Source organism: Montipora capricornis, chromosome 1 (genome assembly GCF_036669925.1).
Source record: "Montipora capricornis isolate CH-2021 chromosome 1, ASM3666992v2, whole genome shotgun sequence".
NCBI classification, from domain to species: Eukaryota; Metazoa; Cnidaria; class Anthozoa; order Scleractinia; family Acroporidae; genus Montipora; species Montipora capricornis.
Window position 1 is genome coordinate 51,313,727 of NC_090883.1, and position 17,500 is coordinate 51,331,226.

At 41.1% G+C, this 17,500-nt stretch overlaps 2 protein-coding genes across 2 annotated transcripts in view; one reads left to right on the top strand and one right to left on the bottom strand.

Annotated features, from left to right (window-relative positions):
• The window catches only part of LOC138016236 (uncharacterized), a 150,053-nt gene extending 142,789 nt beyond the window's left edge, over nucleotides 1-7,264 (top strand). The window contains exons 132-137 of the mRNA XM_068863406.1: nucleotides 83-121; nucleotides 1,612-1,894; nucleotides 3,100-3,405; nucleotides 3,836-3,956; nucleotides 5,057-5,225; nucleotides 6,650-7,264. Coding sequence (XP_068719507.1) covers nucleotides 83-121; nucleotides 1,612-1,894; nucleotides 3,100-3,405; nucleotides 3,836-3,956; nucleotides 5,057-5,225; nucleotides 6,650-6,786 — 1,055 coding nt within the window. The 3' untranslated portion in view covers nucleotides 6,787-7,264. The remainder of the gene's footprint in view (nucleotides 1-82; nucleotides 122-1,611; nucleotides 1,895-3,099; nucleotides 3,406-3,835; nucleotides 3,957-5,056; nucleotides 5,226-6,649) is intronic.
• A 2,361-nt stretch (nucleotides 7,265-9,625) lies between these two features.
• LOC138047881 (SH3 domain-binding protein 5-like) overlaps nucleotides 9,626-17,500 on the bottom strand; it is a 13,925-nt gene continuing 6,050 nt past the window's right edge. Inside the window, exons 4-8 of the mRNA XM_068894567.1 lie at nucleotides 16,779-16,946; nucleotides 16,469-16,599; nucleotides 15,050-15,092; nucleotides 13,820-14,162; nucleotides 9,626-11,692 (exon numbers count right to left, since the gene is read on the bottom strand). Of these exons, the coding sequence (XP_068750668.1) occupies nucleotides 11,172-11,692; nucleotides 13,820-14,162; nucleotides 15,050-15,092; nucleotides 16,469-16,599; nucleotides 16,779-16,946 (1,206 nt within the window). The 3' untranslated portion in view covers nucleotides 9,626-11,171. The remainder of the gene's footprint in view (nucleotides 11,693-13,819; nucleotides 14,163-15,049; nucleotides 15,093-16,468; nucleotides 16,600-16,778; nucleotides 16,947-17,500) is intronic.

Here is a 17,500-nt window from a genome sequence, read left to right on the forward strand (position 1 = left end):
TTCCCTTTTAGTGAATGTAGTAGTTTGTAGTTGTATGCAAAAAACAAAAAGAAAAAAAATTCTTCCCTTTTCTTTCCTCCAGAATCAGAAGAACTTGTTGGAGCCGGGCCAGGCTTCAAAGGTTTGTCTTTATGAATTGATTTACGACAACTCGAGTTCAGCCCGGATTGATTCCCGTTTGAAATTTACTTTCGCTATCAATTGACTCAGTCAAGATCTGGGCGTGTTCCAGACCACTGGTCCCAGTTGTTGAAAAAGGGGATGACGCTATCCACCGGATAAATCACTATCCATTGGATAACTCAATTGTCGGTTTCGCTATGACTTATCCACTAGATAGTGATTTATCCAGGGGATAGCGCTATCCATCGTTTGAACAATTGGGACCAGAGCGATAAAATGCGTTTTAACAAATACCCAAGGATAAATATTGGACGCTACACTTAAAAGCCCGCGTACAATGTATAAGAACCTACTAGACCTTTAAACCCTTCGATTCTTTAACTACGAGCCTGTGTTCGGCTAAAATAAGAGCCGAGATTTGTTTTAGCAAATACAGTCAAAACTATAAGCCAACTCATCCATTCAGTGAAATGCATTAAAAAAACATTGCCTTACCTTGTGCAGCAGTTGTATAGAACTTATAGGTGAAACTATCGAACCTGATCGAAACTTGAGCTTTAAAATCATTTTTTAGTACTTTTTATACTATCCTAGGTCACTTTGTTTCTTGTGTACGTAATGTGCGTTTTGGAGTAAATGTATTAATGGCGAACTAAGCAGTTTTACTTTTAGAAAAACGTGAGTACACAAGCTGCCCTTTGCTGAAAACAATGGCTGATCAGGATACAGGGCAACTGCAGCTAGTTGGTGGTTGTTTTAAAACCCTCCCCATTGTATGACTCACTTCTGTTTTTGTTTTCAAGCCAAGATTCCACTCTCGCTAATTGAAAACTCATCAATACTTCGAATGAAAGAGAATGAAGCTCACAAATCAACGAACTTACATGCTAGCCTTCAATGGCAAGAAGGGTTTGGTTTTGCAAAAGCGATCGTCATTAAGACGAAATTTGTGATGATTTATATATATTTTAACAATTATAGCAACCATTGACGCAAAAAGGGTAAATCACAATTGGCACCATTTATATCAGTCTTAGGCTAACTTGTAAAATATAGGCTTTTACTGCGTCTAATGCAAAAGATTGGAAGTCGTTAAGATTTTGAAAAGCTCTTATCGCCGACTCGCCAACAGTAATTAAATAGATAAAGGATACTACATGGCCGCGCGGATATACAAAATTTCTCTTCTCATGTTGAAAAATATTTCACAAGCGAGCGCAGCGAACGAGTAAAGTATTTTTCATCACGAGAAGAGAAATTTCGTATCTCCAAGCGCTCATGTAATGTTATGTTTATTATACAGACGCCAACGAAATACCAAACCATTTCACTCTAGTTTTTGTAGTCCTAACGTAGAACAACGGTGCTATTTACTATTTCACCATAGCAACGATGGTCTTTTCACGTGTGAAGTTATAATTTTTTCGCGCGAAAGGTAATGCACCTGGTATTTCATTGGTGTTTATATAATGAATTATTTTCTTCAAGTTATCAACGAGCATCTGGCCATCTCCTGCGGGAAGATGATGATCCGAGTAATACTCGACAAAGATATTTTCATGGGAATGATGAGAAGAACTGACTTGCGCCTCAACGACCCGAGATGTATTCCCACGGACAACGGCACTCACTTCCTGTTCGAGACAAACCTGACGTCATGTGGTACAAAAATGATTTCCACGGACAGTGCATTCGTTTACATGAACACCATCCGAGAGAGGCCGCCTGAAAGTATCATTACGAGGCTAGCGGACGTAGATATTCCATTTAGGTAAGTTTGTTGACAAAGTGCAGTGCATAATGCATCCAACACGAATTTTACAATGACTGGAAAATAATCGCCCGCTCATTGGCTAATTTTTATTGTCAACATGAATTTATAATTTTTGCGATAATGCTCGCTTCAGATTGAAGTTTCTCGCATTTTTGTCTCGCGTTCTTCTCGTGTTTTGACTTAATTTTGACCCCTCTGCCTTTTTGTTATTATAAAAAAAAAACAAATTGATGTCAGTTTTTCATGCGTCTGTCTTGTTATTGACAGTGAATTTCTTCAAAGTAGTCTGCGGAACCACTCAGGCTATCGCCTCGTGGATCCACAGCTACTTTGACAATGTTATGACGAAATTCATGATCAATAACAGGACAGACTCATGAAAAGTGACACCAATTTGTTAGATAGAGTTGAGTGAAAGCATGTGTTGGAATGTGAATTAGGTAATTTTACAGTCAATTGAGAACTAGTAACACACTGATGCACTCATTAGAAATGCATCCAACACGAAATTGAGTTGAGTGCAAGAGTTGTCCTACAGTATCATGTGGATGAGAGACTATTGCATTCAAATAATGGGAAGTAATACTCTTGGATGTAGAAGGTGGCATCCATGAACGCCGTCAAAGAATATTATAAAAAAATTCTACGCGGGAAAAGACAGCAATCTCTGACCGGCGCCGGAATGAAAACACGACCTCTCGATTAGATCACCGTTTGAAATACATCACTTAATAGATCAGTTATATACGGCTTCCACCAGTCTGGCCTTGTGTCTTGATCTAATGCGGTGGTCGTGCGTTCGGCTCCCACCCTCTTACGCCTTCCGGGGCTTGAAATATAGTCCTTGATGACGTGGAGCGGCCATCTTAGTTCTTTCAGGTGAATGTATTACAAAATCCTCTCTTTTTTCAACTGTCTGAAAAGCTGGTGGCGGCTTTGATTGAAACAGGGCGGTTTGGGGCAGAGCGTTTAGCTGATAATAATAAAATAACAATAAAACATATTTACCATACCGTATTCTTCTTGGCCTAGTCCCCCAAAGCGGCTATTTTGAAAAGTACAAACAAATGATTTTATTTCTTTGGGATTCCGCACAGCTTAACTGACAGAGTTCATGAAAACAAACCTATGCAAATACCGCGTGGTGGCGTGGGTCGGGTTGTTGGCTGAAAAGAACCTTCTTTTTTTTTAACTTCCCACAGATGCCTTTACCTAAAGATGAGTCGTGCAAGTGCCATTCAGCTGGATGCCAGAAGAAAAATCATCAGAGCCAATGCTTCAGACTCTGGAATGTTTGATATCAACCTCGGGGTCTTTAAAGATGCGCAATACACTCGCCCATACGGAGATCAGAGCTTCCCTATTGGGGTTATGGTCAATGAGCGTGTTTACCTTCAGCTAAGCGTAGACTCCAAAGATCCACGATTGGCTATCGTAGCTCAGCGGTGTCACGCCACTCCTGATCCAAATCCCAACAGCACCTTGAAGTATGACCTGATCCGGAATGGGTAAGTCACGCAATAACATTGTCGCATAACCTGTTGGCATAATAGTCCATCTTGGTGGGGTTTAGAAGGAGCCAAGGCATGCCATTGTAGCGCGGCGCTGTAACGCCAATCCTGATCGGCGTCTGATCGTAAATCCTAACTTTTCACGCTTCACTTTGTCTCGTAACACCAATCCTAGGCACTATCCTGTAGCTCTCTGTTTTCATCCCACTTCAGATTATAACCCTAGAAGTATCTTTAGGAATAATTCAAATAAGTATAAAATATAGACCGGGTGAAACACGAGCTGGTGGGAGGCTGACCAGATGAACAAGTGGTCGTCAACTCTAGTTGTTATCTCTATTTTTCATGAGCGCGTCTTGAACTCGCCCGGTAGCCCACCGCACACTGAACTGATATTGTCTCAAATTTCTTTGTATTTTGACAACAGTTGTCCACAAGACAGAACAATTCAATATCATCATAGTGAACACAAAGGCCTCCATCGTTTCAGTCTTCAAGCCTTTCATTTTGTTACTTCACCTGATCCTTTTGTCTACATCCACTGCAAGGTAAGGTCTATCCCCACCCTCCATTTCAGATTCAAGACCTTTCAATATTGGGAGCCCCTTTCTGCCATGCTAGGTCTAGCAGTCAACCCTGTCTCGAGTAGATTTATTTACAGCACACAAAAAATTGGTTTTATCAACTCCGTTGATAAAATCAAATTTTTGTGTACTACTTCCTCATCGACGCAGCACCACAGTTTCTTTAGAAACTACCCCCTTTATTTACTTACGGAACACCTCCCTTGGGAGATTCAGCACGCCCACTGTTGTAAAAGCCAATCAAAACAGAGCTATCTCAGCGTAAAGGAAAATATGATACTTTTGGCCGGAAAAACCTGTTTTTAAAAATAAATTTATTCGGGAAAGGGTTGACTCAAGGAATTAGTGGAGATAGAGGTTCCCCGTAATGAGCCCTTAACACTGTCAAGTAGTAATATGCTGAGCTTCAGCCCAACGACGTCAACACAACGGAACGAAATGTTCTGTTCAAAAAATCGATTTAAAAATCGCCTAGAACGTACATCTAATACACTTTTGGGTCCTTTTTTAGCCAACCTCTACAATTACCAAACTTTAGTTTAGGGTTTCGATCCCAACGCGAGCTTACAACATCCAACTTTTCTTTCCTATATGATGTAATTGCCAATCAAGACTGGTTCAATATACTCATTAACAGTTTCGCATCTGTTATTATCAGTGTTTGGAATAGAGGAAGTATATAACAACTTTTTGACTGGAGAAATTTCCGGGTCAGTTTAGTGCTGAGAATTTTAATAACCCTGCTCCGACGATACTCAGCACAGCGAAGCATCTGAGCAGTCGGAAATAGAAATAAAAAACCAATAGGTCAATATTGTAATTCACTCCTTTTAGTCGCACTCGAGTATTTCGGAGTATGCCCGGGTCATCACGAATAAATCACGCATCGTTTTCTACTAATATATTCTTGGTAACATCGGTTCGTGTTCCCACAACCTGGTCGAAGGACATCTTGAGATGAGTCGGGTGACACCAACAATGTCTGTTCTAATTAGGACTACCCACTTCCGGATCTGATTCATTCATCAAGTAGTTCTCAGGTAGTACTTTTCTTTTCCTCGCAGGCTATAGTTTGCAACTCTACGGATCCAGACTCGGTGTGTTTCAAAAACTGTGATGTGTCGTTGCCAAGGCAACGTCAACGCAGATCACTTCCATACAATGAGCCTTTGCACGTTGAGCTGCTAAGTCATGGCCCTATTTTCTTTAAAAATGCAAAGAAACTTCAAGAAGGTAATTGTCTTGTATTTTTCGTGCTTCGGTTTTAATCAATTACGGGGTGAGATATGGCAGATTAGTTCCAAAAAAAGCTGTCGGTTGGTTCAGTTACAGTAAACACCCGCATATAAGAATTAGTGGATTAAGAACATCAGGCTGAAATTTGGTCAATAAAGCACCATATAAATAAGAACAAATTCAGGCTGATAAATAAAACATGTTCTTAATATAAAGGGAAAGGGTATTAGGATAAGGAAACAATTCAGTACAGTAACTTACATCAAAGAACTCTGGTGTTCAGGACCATTACAAACTATAAAATATATTACAAAACTGCATTATATGCTAATTAAACCTCCACTAATGTATAGTTTAAAGTGCCCCTGTGACCAAAAAATCAATTCATATTTTTCTTTGGATTTCAAAACTGTGTTAACAAAACACTAAGTGACCCACGTTTTAAGCCTTAATTTCAAAAAGACACCTCTTTATTTTAACTGGAATTTTCCTACTTAATGGTCCGCCATTACTAACATTATGTTCTTGAGAGAGCTGGATCGAGGAGAAAATGACGTCAAAGGCTCACTAGTTTAAAAATGCAATACGTGTGTACGCCGCAGAATTAATATGCAGCACGGGGGTTTTGGGCTTTCAGACTTTTAAACTCACGCTTTGCATATATAATAAGCTGCGTTCACACGCTGAAATTTTAAGCTAGTGAGCCTCTGACGTCACGTTTCCCTGGATGCAACCATCTGAGGTCCAATCGGTCAGTTTTGAACGTGAGTAATGGCGGACCGCGAAATCTAAAACTTACACTCAAAGTAAACGGCCTTTGGAAACAACTCAAAGCTCAAAATATTGCCAGTCAGGTGTTACGCAACTACACTTTCAAAATCTGAAGGAAAAAAGGAAGTCTTTTTTTTATTACAGGGGCACTTTAAAGTATTTCTGAAACAAATTTTAAGAACATTTTAAGAACACTTTCAGGCTGATTTCTCACTAAGCACCCTTCAAATAAGAACACGATCAGCCTTAAGCCTGAAAAATGTGTTCTTATATGCGGGTGTTTACTGTACTCGAGTATCGGACTACCATTCAAGAGGTCGTGGGTTCAAACCGGTCGGACCAACACTCGTGATCTTAAAACGACTGCGGGGAAAGCGAAACCTTTTCAATCACATCTGTTGAAGGTTACAACTTCAAGTATTCTCTGTCACACTACGACCGTCTCACAACCCTCATGCTCAAAAAATTAAGTGGGACGTTTACGAACCCACACTAATCGATGAGCAGAGCACGTAGTTCACGGTGGTGTGGTGTGGCCTTGAACAAGAACACTCTCGATTGGAGCTTTGCTCTGTAGTGTACCCCTTATCAACTTAGTGTCCAGACGCATTTTTTCTAACACTCGAATTTCCAAACCTTTACTTTCGCAGATTCTTCGGACCAGGATCGAATTTTAGGCGTGTCTGTTATCCTTGGAATGTTGGCTTTACTTTGCATCACAATGTTTGCCGTCGTTCGACACAGATTTAAAAATGACAGAAAACAAGGATCATCCGACGATGTTTGATATAAAGAAAAGATAAATGAATTATTAGTGCTATTTTTTCTAAATTAAAGTCACGTATGAAAAGAGAACACGCCTTTTGCCAAGAAGAAAAAAATGACTAAGTCATGAGATTAACATAACGGACGCCTGCTCGCTGTTCCAGTGTGTTTCGTGGGTATGACGCAAATATTAAGCCCAGTACGTTCAGGGATTGGTAAACCTGTGACATTATTGAACACTGACTGTAACCGCTGACGAAGTATCTCAAAGCGCTCATTCGAGACATTCCAAGTTAAAGAAACACGCGAGAGCGCTTATTGGGTGCCAAACTTCAAACAATCGCGTGAAGAGATGAAATGTCTGAAGTTTTCCTTCCCAAAGCTTATTCACAAACGGCCTCACGAAGCCCTCTTCTTGGCCTGGTGTTATTTCATTTAATGAAAGTGAAACTATGTATTTAAAATAAATTGCTAATAAAACAATGGACATTTTAAATTCTCATTCGCGAAATTGCTGGAAAGTGACGATGCTTTCGATCCAAGGGCTGGGATCGGTGCTGGATAAAGAAATATGCAGACTATATATCCATCAACTAAGGATCTTTAACGAAATCACAAAATGGCCAGATTCAACTTGTCTTGATCGCTTAGTTAGTAGAAACTACGCCGGCATCGCAAATGACATGGGCTCAAATCCCATTAAATCTTTAATATCTCAGTATATCTTTCGCTAGTGAGGTGCTGAAGCCACGTGTCAACGAGTTTGCGTCATTTTAACCCAGTTGTGTGTCAGTGGGATGCCATTCAACTGAGATGGCAGTGTCTTTCTGATAGCGACATGCACGAATGAGCCTTTGACTCCATTTTGCTGCAACAGGGGCCGCGGAGAGAGTGGGGCAAGCCCCTCCCCCCCCCCCCACCCCTCCCCATTCCTTCGGTGTTGATTTCTCCTAAACCTCTTCCCCCTCCCTTTACACTTCCGTAAATCCACATCAAAGCCTAGCGCCCCCGTCCCCTCCACTTTCAAACGTACTCCGTGGCCCCTGTGCAATGAAGACACATATCCGCCTATACATACACCATATTCCAAATTGGCCGCTATTTTAGTATTCTTTTGTTTCCTTGCAAATCGGCCCTTTTCGGCCTCGAGGTTAAATATCCTTTTGAATCGCATAGCGAGGAGAATTCTCGCCATCTGATTGGCTGATGAGGCGAGGTATTCCGTGTGGAATTGCGACTTAAAAACAAGGCTGACTGATATTGCACCGTAGCAACACGTAGCTTTACATAGCAACGCAAGCAAAATTTGACACAATTATGTTTTCAAAAGCAGTCTCCGTTTACAAAGCAATCTTGACCGAAGGGAGGAAACAGAAGATTTTCCTTCTTCTAAAAAGTAGCTTACGCCTATGACCTCGAGGGATCCCCTCGTCAGGTGGTGAATTTTCCACTAGAATTCCGTTTGAAAGCGAGGCCAAAAGGGCCTATTTCCAGGGGAACGAAAGAATACTAAAATGGCGGCCATTTCGAAACAAGGCGTATGGAAATGCGCGCAGACCCGCCTAATCACGCAAAGTAAGACAAAATCAAACGGAAAAGGCTGTGACGACAAAGTGAACACAGGACCATTTGAGCGATATTCCGATTGAGAATGCTATGTGTTTTGAAACTGCATCCATTGAAAACTGGGAAAAATCTTCTTTTTTTTCCCCCGAAATTCCAATAGATGCAATTTCACAACGTAATGATCATTCTCACATTTGCTCACTTAGTGGTTAATTGACGCATCTCACATATGCTGTAAGGTGACTACGCGATTCAGTTATGAGCTATGCTGTCTGTCGCGAGAGCACTCGTCTTCGGCCTGGGTTCGATTCCCAGATTCGGTGTGATGTGAGGGTTGAGTTTGTTGGTTCTCTACTCTGCACCGACAGGTTTTTCTGTGGGTACTCCGGTTTTCCCCTTTCCTCAAGAACCAACATTCGACTTGATTTGTGTTAATTGTTAATTTCAGTTTCCAGTGTTTCCAGTTAGTGCTTCAGCGCTGTAGCACGACTAGGCACTTAAATAAAGTTCCTTCCTTCCTTCCTTCGTTGACTCTGTAACTGCGTGATGCAGTTCAAGTCAAAGACCCACATTTCATCCTTGCTCACCATAGGAGTCTTCAGAGAAGCCTAGTGTGGTTAGAGCATCCAACTAGATCCCTAGCTTCAAATCCTATCTGGACTCGGATTTTTTCCGAGTTTCCAAAGGATGCAATAGCCCATTTCCGAGTTCTGGCCTGCCTCATCTTCAAAGCGGGTCTAAGTGCGACGTTTGTGTCATGAAAATTAGTTTTTATTCATATGTAAAGTAGAACTAATTACCATTACAAAAACTTTGCACTTAGACTCGCTTTGAAGAGGAGGCAGACTTGAACTCGGAAATGGCCTATTTCACAACACATTTCCTTTTATTGCTCTCTTTACCGCTGGTATTTCTTTACTCTCGAAAAACGCCTCCTCTATTTGTAGCTGGAGCCTGGAAGAAACGACTAAGTTAAATTCATTTCTTTTCCATGATTAGGCAAATGATCACCAGCATGTCAGTCAAACTACACAGCACAGGAAATGGTATTTTGAAAAGTGATGTGTCCGCAAATTCGGGGAAAACGACAGGCAGCGGCAAAGACAACAATAAAAGGAAAAACACAACGAAAGTGACGAGTTCAAAGCTCGTGTTCCAACGAATATCAACACTTCCTGACTAAATTATACTGAACAGGGAACAGGATAAAACCCACGATTAAAAAGTCTTGAGACGAAGATCGCGAAATTAGTGCTAAAGGACTCAGTTTAAGTTGAAAACACGGTAACACGTTATTTTCTAATCACTATTAGCACAACAAAGATTCCCTTTTTTTTCCTTGCGTTTACAATTTTTTCGAAAATTTACAAAGGCGTTTCTTAAAAGATAAGTATTTCAATGAGACTATTTCTTTAAAACACATCTCTATGACGGTACGCGAGCTATGATTGGCTAATTTAGCACGCCGTATTCTACAGTACGGCCCGCTAAGTTAGAAATTTTGATATAACATTCTCTACCAAGTTTTTCACGTGGTTTATGTTGAATAGACTTGCAAAACCTGTTTGAATCTTGCAAGCAACTATTTCAAAAAGCCAAGTAGATGTAATTAGTTTTTCGGATTTTGACGCATGCCATTCATTTGTAGCAGCTTATTTCAACTACGGTAGTTAGTTTCCTTTCCCGCGTTCCTCATTCCTACAAAGATTTAATCAATATCTTACCAAGAGAAAATGAGGGGACAGAGGGGGAGGCTCCCGGTCCAGCCCTTGGGATATGTCATGTCCACGAAGTTATTTTTAGACGAGCGGAAGTCTTTTTTCTAGTGGAAGTCTGTCTCCCGAGACGTCCGCATGCAGGCCAACCGCGGTCTGATGTTTCAAAGAAAAGCAATGATTTCATGTAATGGCGGACGAAGTGGACTTAACGTTTGTCGATGAAAACGACTTTCAGAAACGCGGAAAATGTTTTTTCTGGTCTGTTAATTCCAGCTGGGAAATAAGCACCACTATTTCTGTGGACACGAATGACTCGCTGGCTGACATCAGTGAATTAAACAGAGAACGCGAGTCAGATGTTAGCGATCAACAGTCGGATGACGATCACACCGAGGAAGCCTCGACATCTTTTTTCATCAGCCTTCCAACGTGCGCCGCCATTTTCTCACTTCACTAAGAACCTGTGAGCAAGACTGCATGCGGACGTCTCGGAAGACATACTTCCGCTAGAACAAAGACTTCCGCTCGTCTAAAATAACTTTCGTGGACATGACATATCCCGGCCAACGCCCGGAGCCTCCCTCTCTGTCCTCTCATTTTCTCTTGATCTTACTAATCTCATTGTCTCGATCCGTACTGAAAGCTACGGGTCCTCATTTTTTTCCCGTTGATTCATGACCCGCGAGCATCGAGCTTGGGCCCTCAATCAACCGAAAATAACCGGTACGTACAACGAGTTCTGAAGTACGGTATACAAAATTATAGAGAAATTTTGTGGGCAAAAAAATTACCATAAAAACGCCATGTATTCGGTGAGAACACTGATACCCTTACTGTTCCTCTAACTGGTTGAGGCATTAGAAATCAATTACAATTAAACTACTTCTCAGTCTAGTGAGAACAGCTATAAAAAAGTGCGACCTTGCGGTTCGAACGGGGCCAAGGACGTACGATTCCGAAATCCATCTCATTCAATTGATCAATTAGCCCAAGGAAGGACTCATGTTTTTTTTTTTTTTTCATTCGTTCCTTAAACCTTTCACACATCTTTGCGGATGCAATATGTACAAGAAGTCTTTGCAACATATGAAGATTCGCTTTGAAAAATACCATTGCTGTCTTCCTACGACGTTTGGGCACCTTCTGTCTCTACGATGACATTACTGTCGACTGCTTCCCGAGTATGTCCGTCTCTATTTGTTGTATCCTCCTGATTTTGGGAATTTTCTTTTCTAGCAGAGATCTCGAACTCTACTGCTTCACTCGCCCTCTCTACATCGCTTTTCAATGCCTTTAAAGTTTCACGTGGCTCGCCATCCTCAGCGTTAGCCTCTGGTGATTGATTTGGAGATGAAGCACCCTTCCCTGCCATCAAGTCACTCTTCACCAAAGACGCGTCTTCCTCCCGAAATGTCGCTCCTTCACTAATCAGCTTTGGCTCACGAGTTTGCGTTCGCTCACTATTTCTCTCACGAGATTGGCCCTCTTCTTGTTCACAACCATAAACTTCACGTTTTAAGTCGCCAGATGCAGAACTTACCAACGAATCTGGGCTTCGCGGGCTTTCTGCTCCTGAAACGCATCTGCTGTCCAACGTGTCCAAAGAAGCTGATTCGAGGGCCATATTTTCCATCTGTGTGGAAGCTTCAAATAAGCAACACAAAAATAATGAATTAGCGTGATATGTGAAAGTCAATAGGCATTCAGCTGAAATTAGGGAGTTCGAGCAACGCCAACGCCAAAAGAGGACATTAGGGAGCTTCAGCAACGACAACGGCGACGGCAACGAGAACGTCATCTCAAAACATGAATCAGTTCGCGTTATTGCAATCACTTCGTGACTACAGACTAATTCTTTTTGGAAGAAAACGATTTGTTCCGAGTATTTCCATATGATTTAAATGTGAATGCTACATTGTCATGCAAATTCAACACACAAATTAAAGAAGCAGTTTGAAAACACCTTTTTGCAGATAAGGCGGCCATTTTGATTTGTATTGTTTCGAAGGACATTATGGATGCTCAGGGGGCAAATGAATATGAAATATGAATATGTATTTGCCCCCTGGGCATCCCATAATAGCTATTTGGAACAATGCAAATCAAAATGGCCGTCGCATCTGCAAAATGATCTATTAGCCGGGTACAACATTGAGTTATTTCAACCGTTTTAAGATGACAATATGGGTAGTTCCTCAAAAATGACACTGGTCAGAACGGCGATTAATTTCAAGGACGAAAGGAAAATTTATCCTTAACTGCTGACATTCTTCGTAAAACCTCAAATTTGGCTATTTCACGATGCTGTTTTGCTGAAGACGGTAAAGAAATGGACAAAAGTGAAAAACGCACGTGCAGAGGGTGCCAAGCTATTGTTTTTTCCGACGTTTTTTCCCACTAAATATGCAAATTCGTGACGTTTGTCGTTGCTTAAGCTCCCTAGTAATATTATTGGTTAAAAAAGGAAAATTAATTGTGCTGCACGTGCGGCACGCATTTCAGTGCATTTCTTGTCCGTGCTGTGTGAAACAAGAACGTGAAATCAACAAATTTCAGGTTTTGATGACCACGTGAGCCAGAAGCCAGGAGTGCATATAGTCACTGGATCCCACGTGAGCTTACAACATTTTAACCGTTCATATTTCTATCTTTACTTTTAAACCCTTCGAGCTAATCCAGTTTTATGATCGCTTGCTGGTAGAGCACTTTTCAAATAAGTGTCGTAAAACCAAAACCAGAGTAATTACTTTGACCAATCAAAAAGGACTGAGACAATCCAGTAAACCAATCAAAACTCGAAGTAATTACACGTAGCTGACACAAAGCGCGGGAGAATGTGCACGCGCGAGCCACGATTGGTTTTGGTTTCATTTGTGATTGGTTGAAAACGTGGCGCGGGAACTTTGAACCAATCACTGAGTGAAGTAATGCAAAACCAAAGTTATTCGCTAATTACTTTCGATACTCAATTGAAAAAAAGCTCTATTGCACAAGGTGAACGAGACGGAATAAACGCCAAATACTTACTCCAGGTTATCTGGTGACGTAATTCGGAGGACTGGGCAGAAAAATTTTAACGCCGTATCCTACAACCGCACGCCGTGGGATACGGCGTTTAAATTTTTCTGCCCAGTCCTCTAAATTACGTCACCAGATCACCTGGCTATTAGCGCCAAGTAATATTTTCGAGTAAAGTTTTCGTTGACATTACCGTTGTTAATACAAAACGAAATTTTGAGCAGAAAAAAAGAACCTTAGCTCTTTATGTTTTTTTGAGCAACCATTGTTAATAAATGCGGCGCTAGATATTATTCTAACATGGCTTTGGAGTAACCTTTAAGCGTTTTTCCAGATCAATTTATGCTGCGTAGTCGGAGTGAGTAAAGTTGGTCAGTTTTATTCATGGCTTCACATTCACCATTATTGAGTTGGTAAAGCCGATGAGGCATCACATGACACCAACTAACTGGATTGCGAATCTTGGCTTGTTCTTGACTGAGGAAATCCGAGTGAAAAGAAGGCACGTCGTTTTCCAAAATCGCATACCGTCAAAACCGAACCAAATTTGAAACTTCATCCAGTCACATCAGGCAAATACCTACAACCGTCGAAAGTTACAATGGGTTTTCTTTTACTCCTATGTGGCTAAGAGATGGCACGAGATTTTTCAACCAATCACCGAGCGTACTAATGGAATTACGGCAAAATAACGTTCGATAATAATCCACTCAACAACAACTACACACGAACTTGTACCAGAAATACAAGTACCTTCATCACCAGACAGAGGTCCGCACGTTTCTGCCTTCTCTCCCGAGGAAGTTGGCGATTCTGGTAGATTGTTCGGCAAAATGCCATCCACTTCTTTGAGGCTCGATTCGCAATCCAAATCAAGATCAAGCTGGCTCTGATCAAGAGATACCTCATCTTCAGAATCTGCTCCGACGCCATCTCCTCGCTCTTGAAGATTTGGAATTGACGTCGGTGACTTCTTGTGTTTTCGCTTCTGGTGGATATCATCGCTAATTACCTCCAGTGACTTCAGGCACTTAGAGTAAATGAGTTTAGCTTCAGTGAGCCCTTTTTGAATTGAATCCACTCTTTGTCTCAATTGCTGCAGGAAATAATAGAAAGCTCCAAGTTGCACAATGATATTGTTGAGTGAAATAACCAAAAGAGTCTTTAAAGAAATCCAGACTTTTTTCTGCGAGATGAGCTCTCATATTCTTGGAGTTCAACTCCCAAACTGCTTCTCTTCCTTTCCTTCCCTTTGTACTTCATCTGTTGCTTTTTTCTCTTAAAGTCTTCCAGACCTCGACGTTCCCTAAAACTTTCCATCTGCTCTTTACCATCAAAAGATTAGCAAGGGGTGTGGCAAGGAATGAACTTTGTCCCTCAAAGGCAAGACCTTTTTAGAAGCAGCATACTAAGATTTGGCGCTAAGTAGCTTAGTCCTTTTCAATCAAGTAAAAAAAAAAAAAACTAAACCATTAATCGCCTCACACATCCCTATCCCCCTGGGTTGCATCCTCAGCTGAGAATCAAATATTCAGCAATGAAAACTACTTAGGATTAATTTTAATTAGTATAAATACACAGGAGATGATACAAAATTGCGCGCTCTCATTGGCTCGCTATCTCGGATTATCAGCCGATAATTACCTCGACGGACAAAGTGGCTACCAGTAGTCGTTTTGCCACTGTAAGTGAAGATGATTTCGCGTTGAAATGTTTTTTTTTTCTCTTTTTTGAAATAATCACCTGTGTATTTATACTAAAACAATTATTCGCCTCAGGCTCAGTGATTATCGGTGAATATTCACCTCGACTTCGTCTCGGTGAATATTCACCGATAATCACTTCGCCTTCGGCGAATAATTGTTAATTATCATCATTTTCAACGCCATGCCAAAAAGGAGCACTGCACTTGCTTACAACACAACCAGTGTAGGCTACAGCTGTATTACATCTATTACTATTGCACCCCGCACATAAACTCACCCAAAGATGTCGATCGAAGCCAACCTTTTGAACAAAGTACGGTCTATATCACGAAAAAAATAAACACATAAATGAGGAAAAAAGTGGTAAAAATCAATTCGAAATTTACAGGGCAATATACAAGACATACATGTATAATTTAACGTAGAAAACGGAACGCCGACATTCATATGTATAAAATAAGTTATAAATAAAATAAGTATTGCACAAGTAATTACTTTGTTCGAGGGAACAAAGTATAGAATTCGACTTCGACTCTTCTTTTTTTTTTTGGCTGGGTCGCGATTTTCCTGCGCATGCGTAAGAGTTCTAGAGAGACGAGAAGCTACCCAGTTACCCGGCCGTTATCTTCTCATTCAGAGGCGATCGCGATGACCAATATAGACCACGAAAGAGGGGGAAAAAGAATTGTGCTCGAGACCGGAAACGAGTTTTTGTGTTTTCGTTACACGCAATATCCGGTGATCGTAGGACTCGGTGACGATAACTGGTCAAGTCGCCCGAAAGTCATCTCGCCCGGAACCAGAACAATTTCACCCAAAATTTATCGTCGTATCGCTCGAGACCCCGAGTTACGTCGCCCGAAAAGTTGTTCGTGTGTAGTAATTAAAAAGTGCGCTGATAAGTGGATGTAAGTGGCCCACAATCGATCGCCCAAAAGTCATTGCGGTCGTTTTTTTGTTGTTGTTTTTGCATGATCTGATATCAATAATTTCGAGTTACACGAAATTCAGTCATGGTGCGCAATGACTTTTGGCGACTTTTTGTGGGCCTAAAAGCATTTTGATCGCAACTTATTACATGTATGGATGACAGACGAGTTTTGATTTTCCATCTATATATGCCAGGTCTCTGCTTTTTCCAAAAGTTCGAGCTGGGCTGGCACTACGAAAACGAGATGTCGTCGGTCCATTGCTTCGACACAGGCTCGTAAGCAGGTGCTTAGTAAGTGATTCTCGTCCAAGAGGAAATATTCCACAGGATCTTCAGGCTGGCGCAACCTGTTTGCGTAAAATTGAAGTGACTGTTGATTTTTATTGTAAGGCAATAAACGAACGCGCACTTAATTTTTTGGCAACAATTTCAATGAGAATAGAAGCTAGTATAGACATTAAGCCATCAAAAAAGTTTCGGGCGAAGTCACTCGGGTTCTCCGGCGACAGGATGATAAGTACTCTGGTTTCGGGCGACATCATTTCGGGCGACCTGACCGTCAACCTTCAGGCGACTTGACGATTGCACGTACTGACCAAGACATATTAAAGCAAAAAAATACTGTGAACCTTAAGGGAAATCGACTAAAAAGCCTTCGAACAAAGTGTAGGCTACCCGTAGCGTCTTGTTCTTAATCAATCATCATTCAGAGACTCAATAGCACATATCCCCTCCCCCCCATCCCCAATATTTTGGACTAAATACCTTGATTTTTCAATCGATCTTTTTAATTTGCTTTGCATTTCCTTGGCTTGTTTCTCAACATCTTGGTAAGCCTTGTACATTTTCTGGTGAGTTAACCAACTGTCCTTCTTCTGATTTTCAGCTTCGTTGACCTGTGAGGCCGCAAAAATACAAGGTTATTTTTTTTTCCTCTGGATTTTGCTGACGTAATAACGAAACTGTCAACAGAGACAGTACACTGTATGTTTCAAAAAGGCAACAAAAGTCAACCGAAGATCCACAGCAAATTACTGAATAATTTAAGGCATTTCCCATAGCCAACATTTTCTACCTCAATTGTTGCCTGGTTAAGCATTTCTTGCATAGCCGCATCAAAATCTCTTTTTTCTCCACTGGAAAACACCTTGTACTCGGCATCATGAACTCGCTGCCGCGCATAGACATGCCTGCTGTTGGCTTTTTCATATTGACGACTTGCTTTTTGTAACTCAAAATGAGCCTATAAACATGAAAAATAGAGATTTCAGTCGAAGAACATCCATCAAAGAAAAACAAGGGAGGCAGCGTAGCCCAGTGGTTAGAGTGCTTGCCTTGATATCCGGAGATCCCGGGTTCAAGACCCGCTCTGACCACTCGTTGAATTTGATCCTGGTAGTCCCTGGTTCAACTTCCCAGCTGCACCTGTAAATAGCCAACTGGTTTGCTTCCGGCCAGGTGGGATTCTTAACAATTGTTGTTCTGTTCTGTTCTGTTGTTTCATTGTGTTTCATTGGCCCTGAAGAGCCCCTAAGAGGAGCGGTCAATGTATTGTATTGTATATTGTATTGTAACTCACTGCAATATTTTGCCATGGACTTTCCCGCAAACGAAGGAAATCAACATGAGTGGGTCTATTTATTTAATGCTCAATTAAACTATTCCTGTGTTAACATGAAATTTGATCCAATTTTATTTTACCATGAATGCCCCTTCTGTCCTGGCAAAATATTTCATATCTGTAACCCAGCCCATAACAAATCATGTGTTAAGGTAACAAGAACCAAACTACATGTA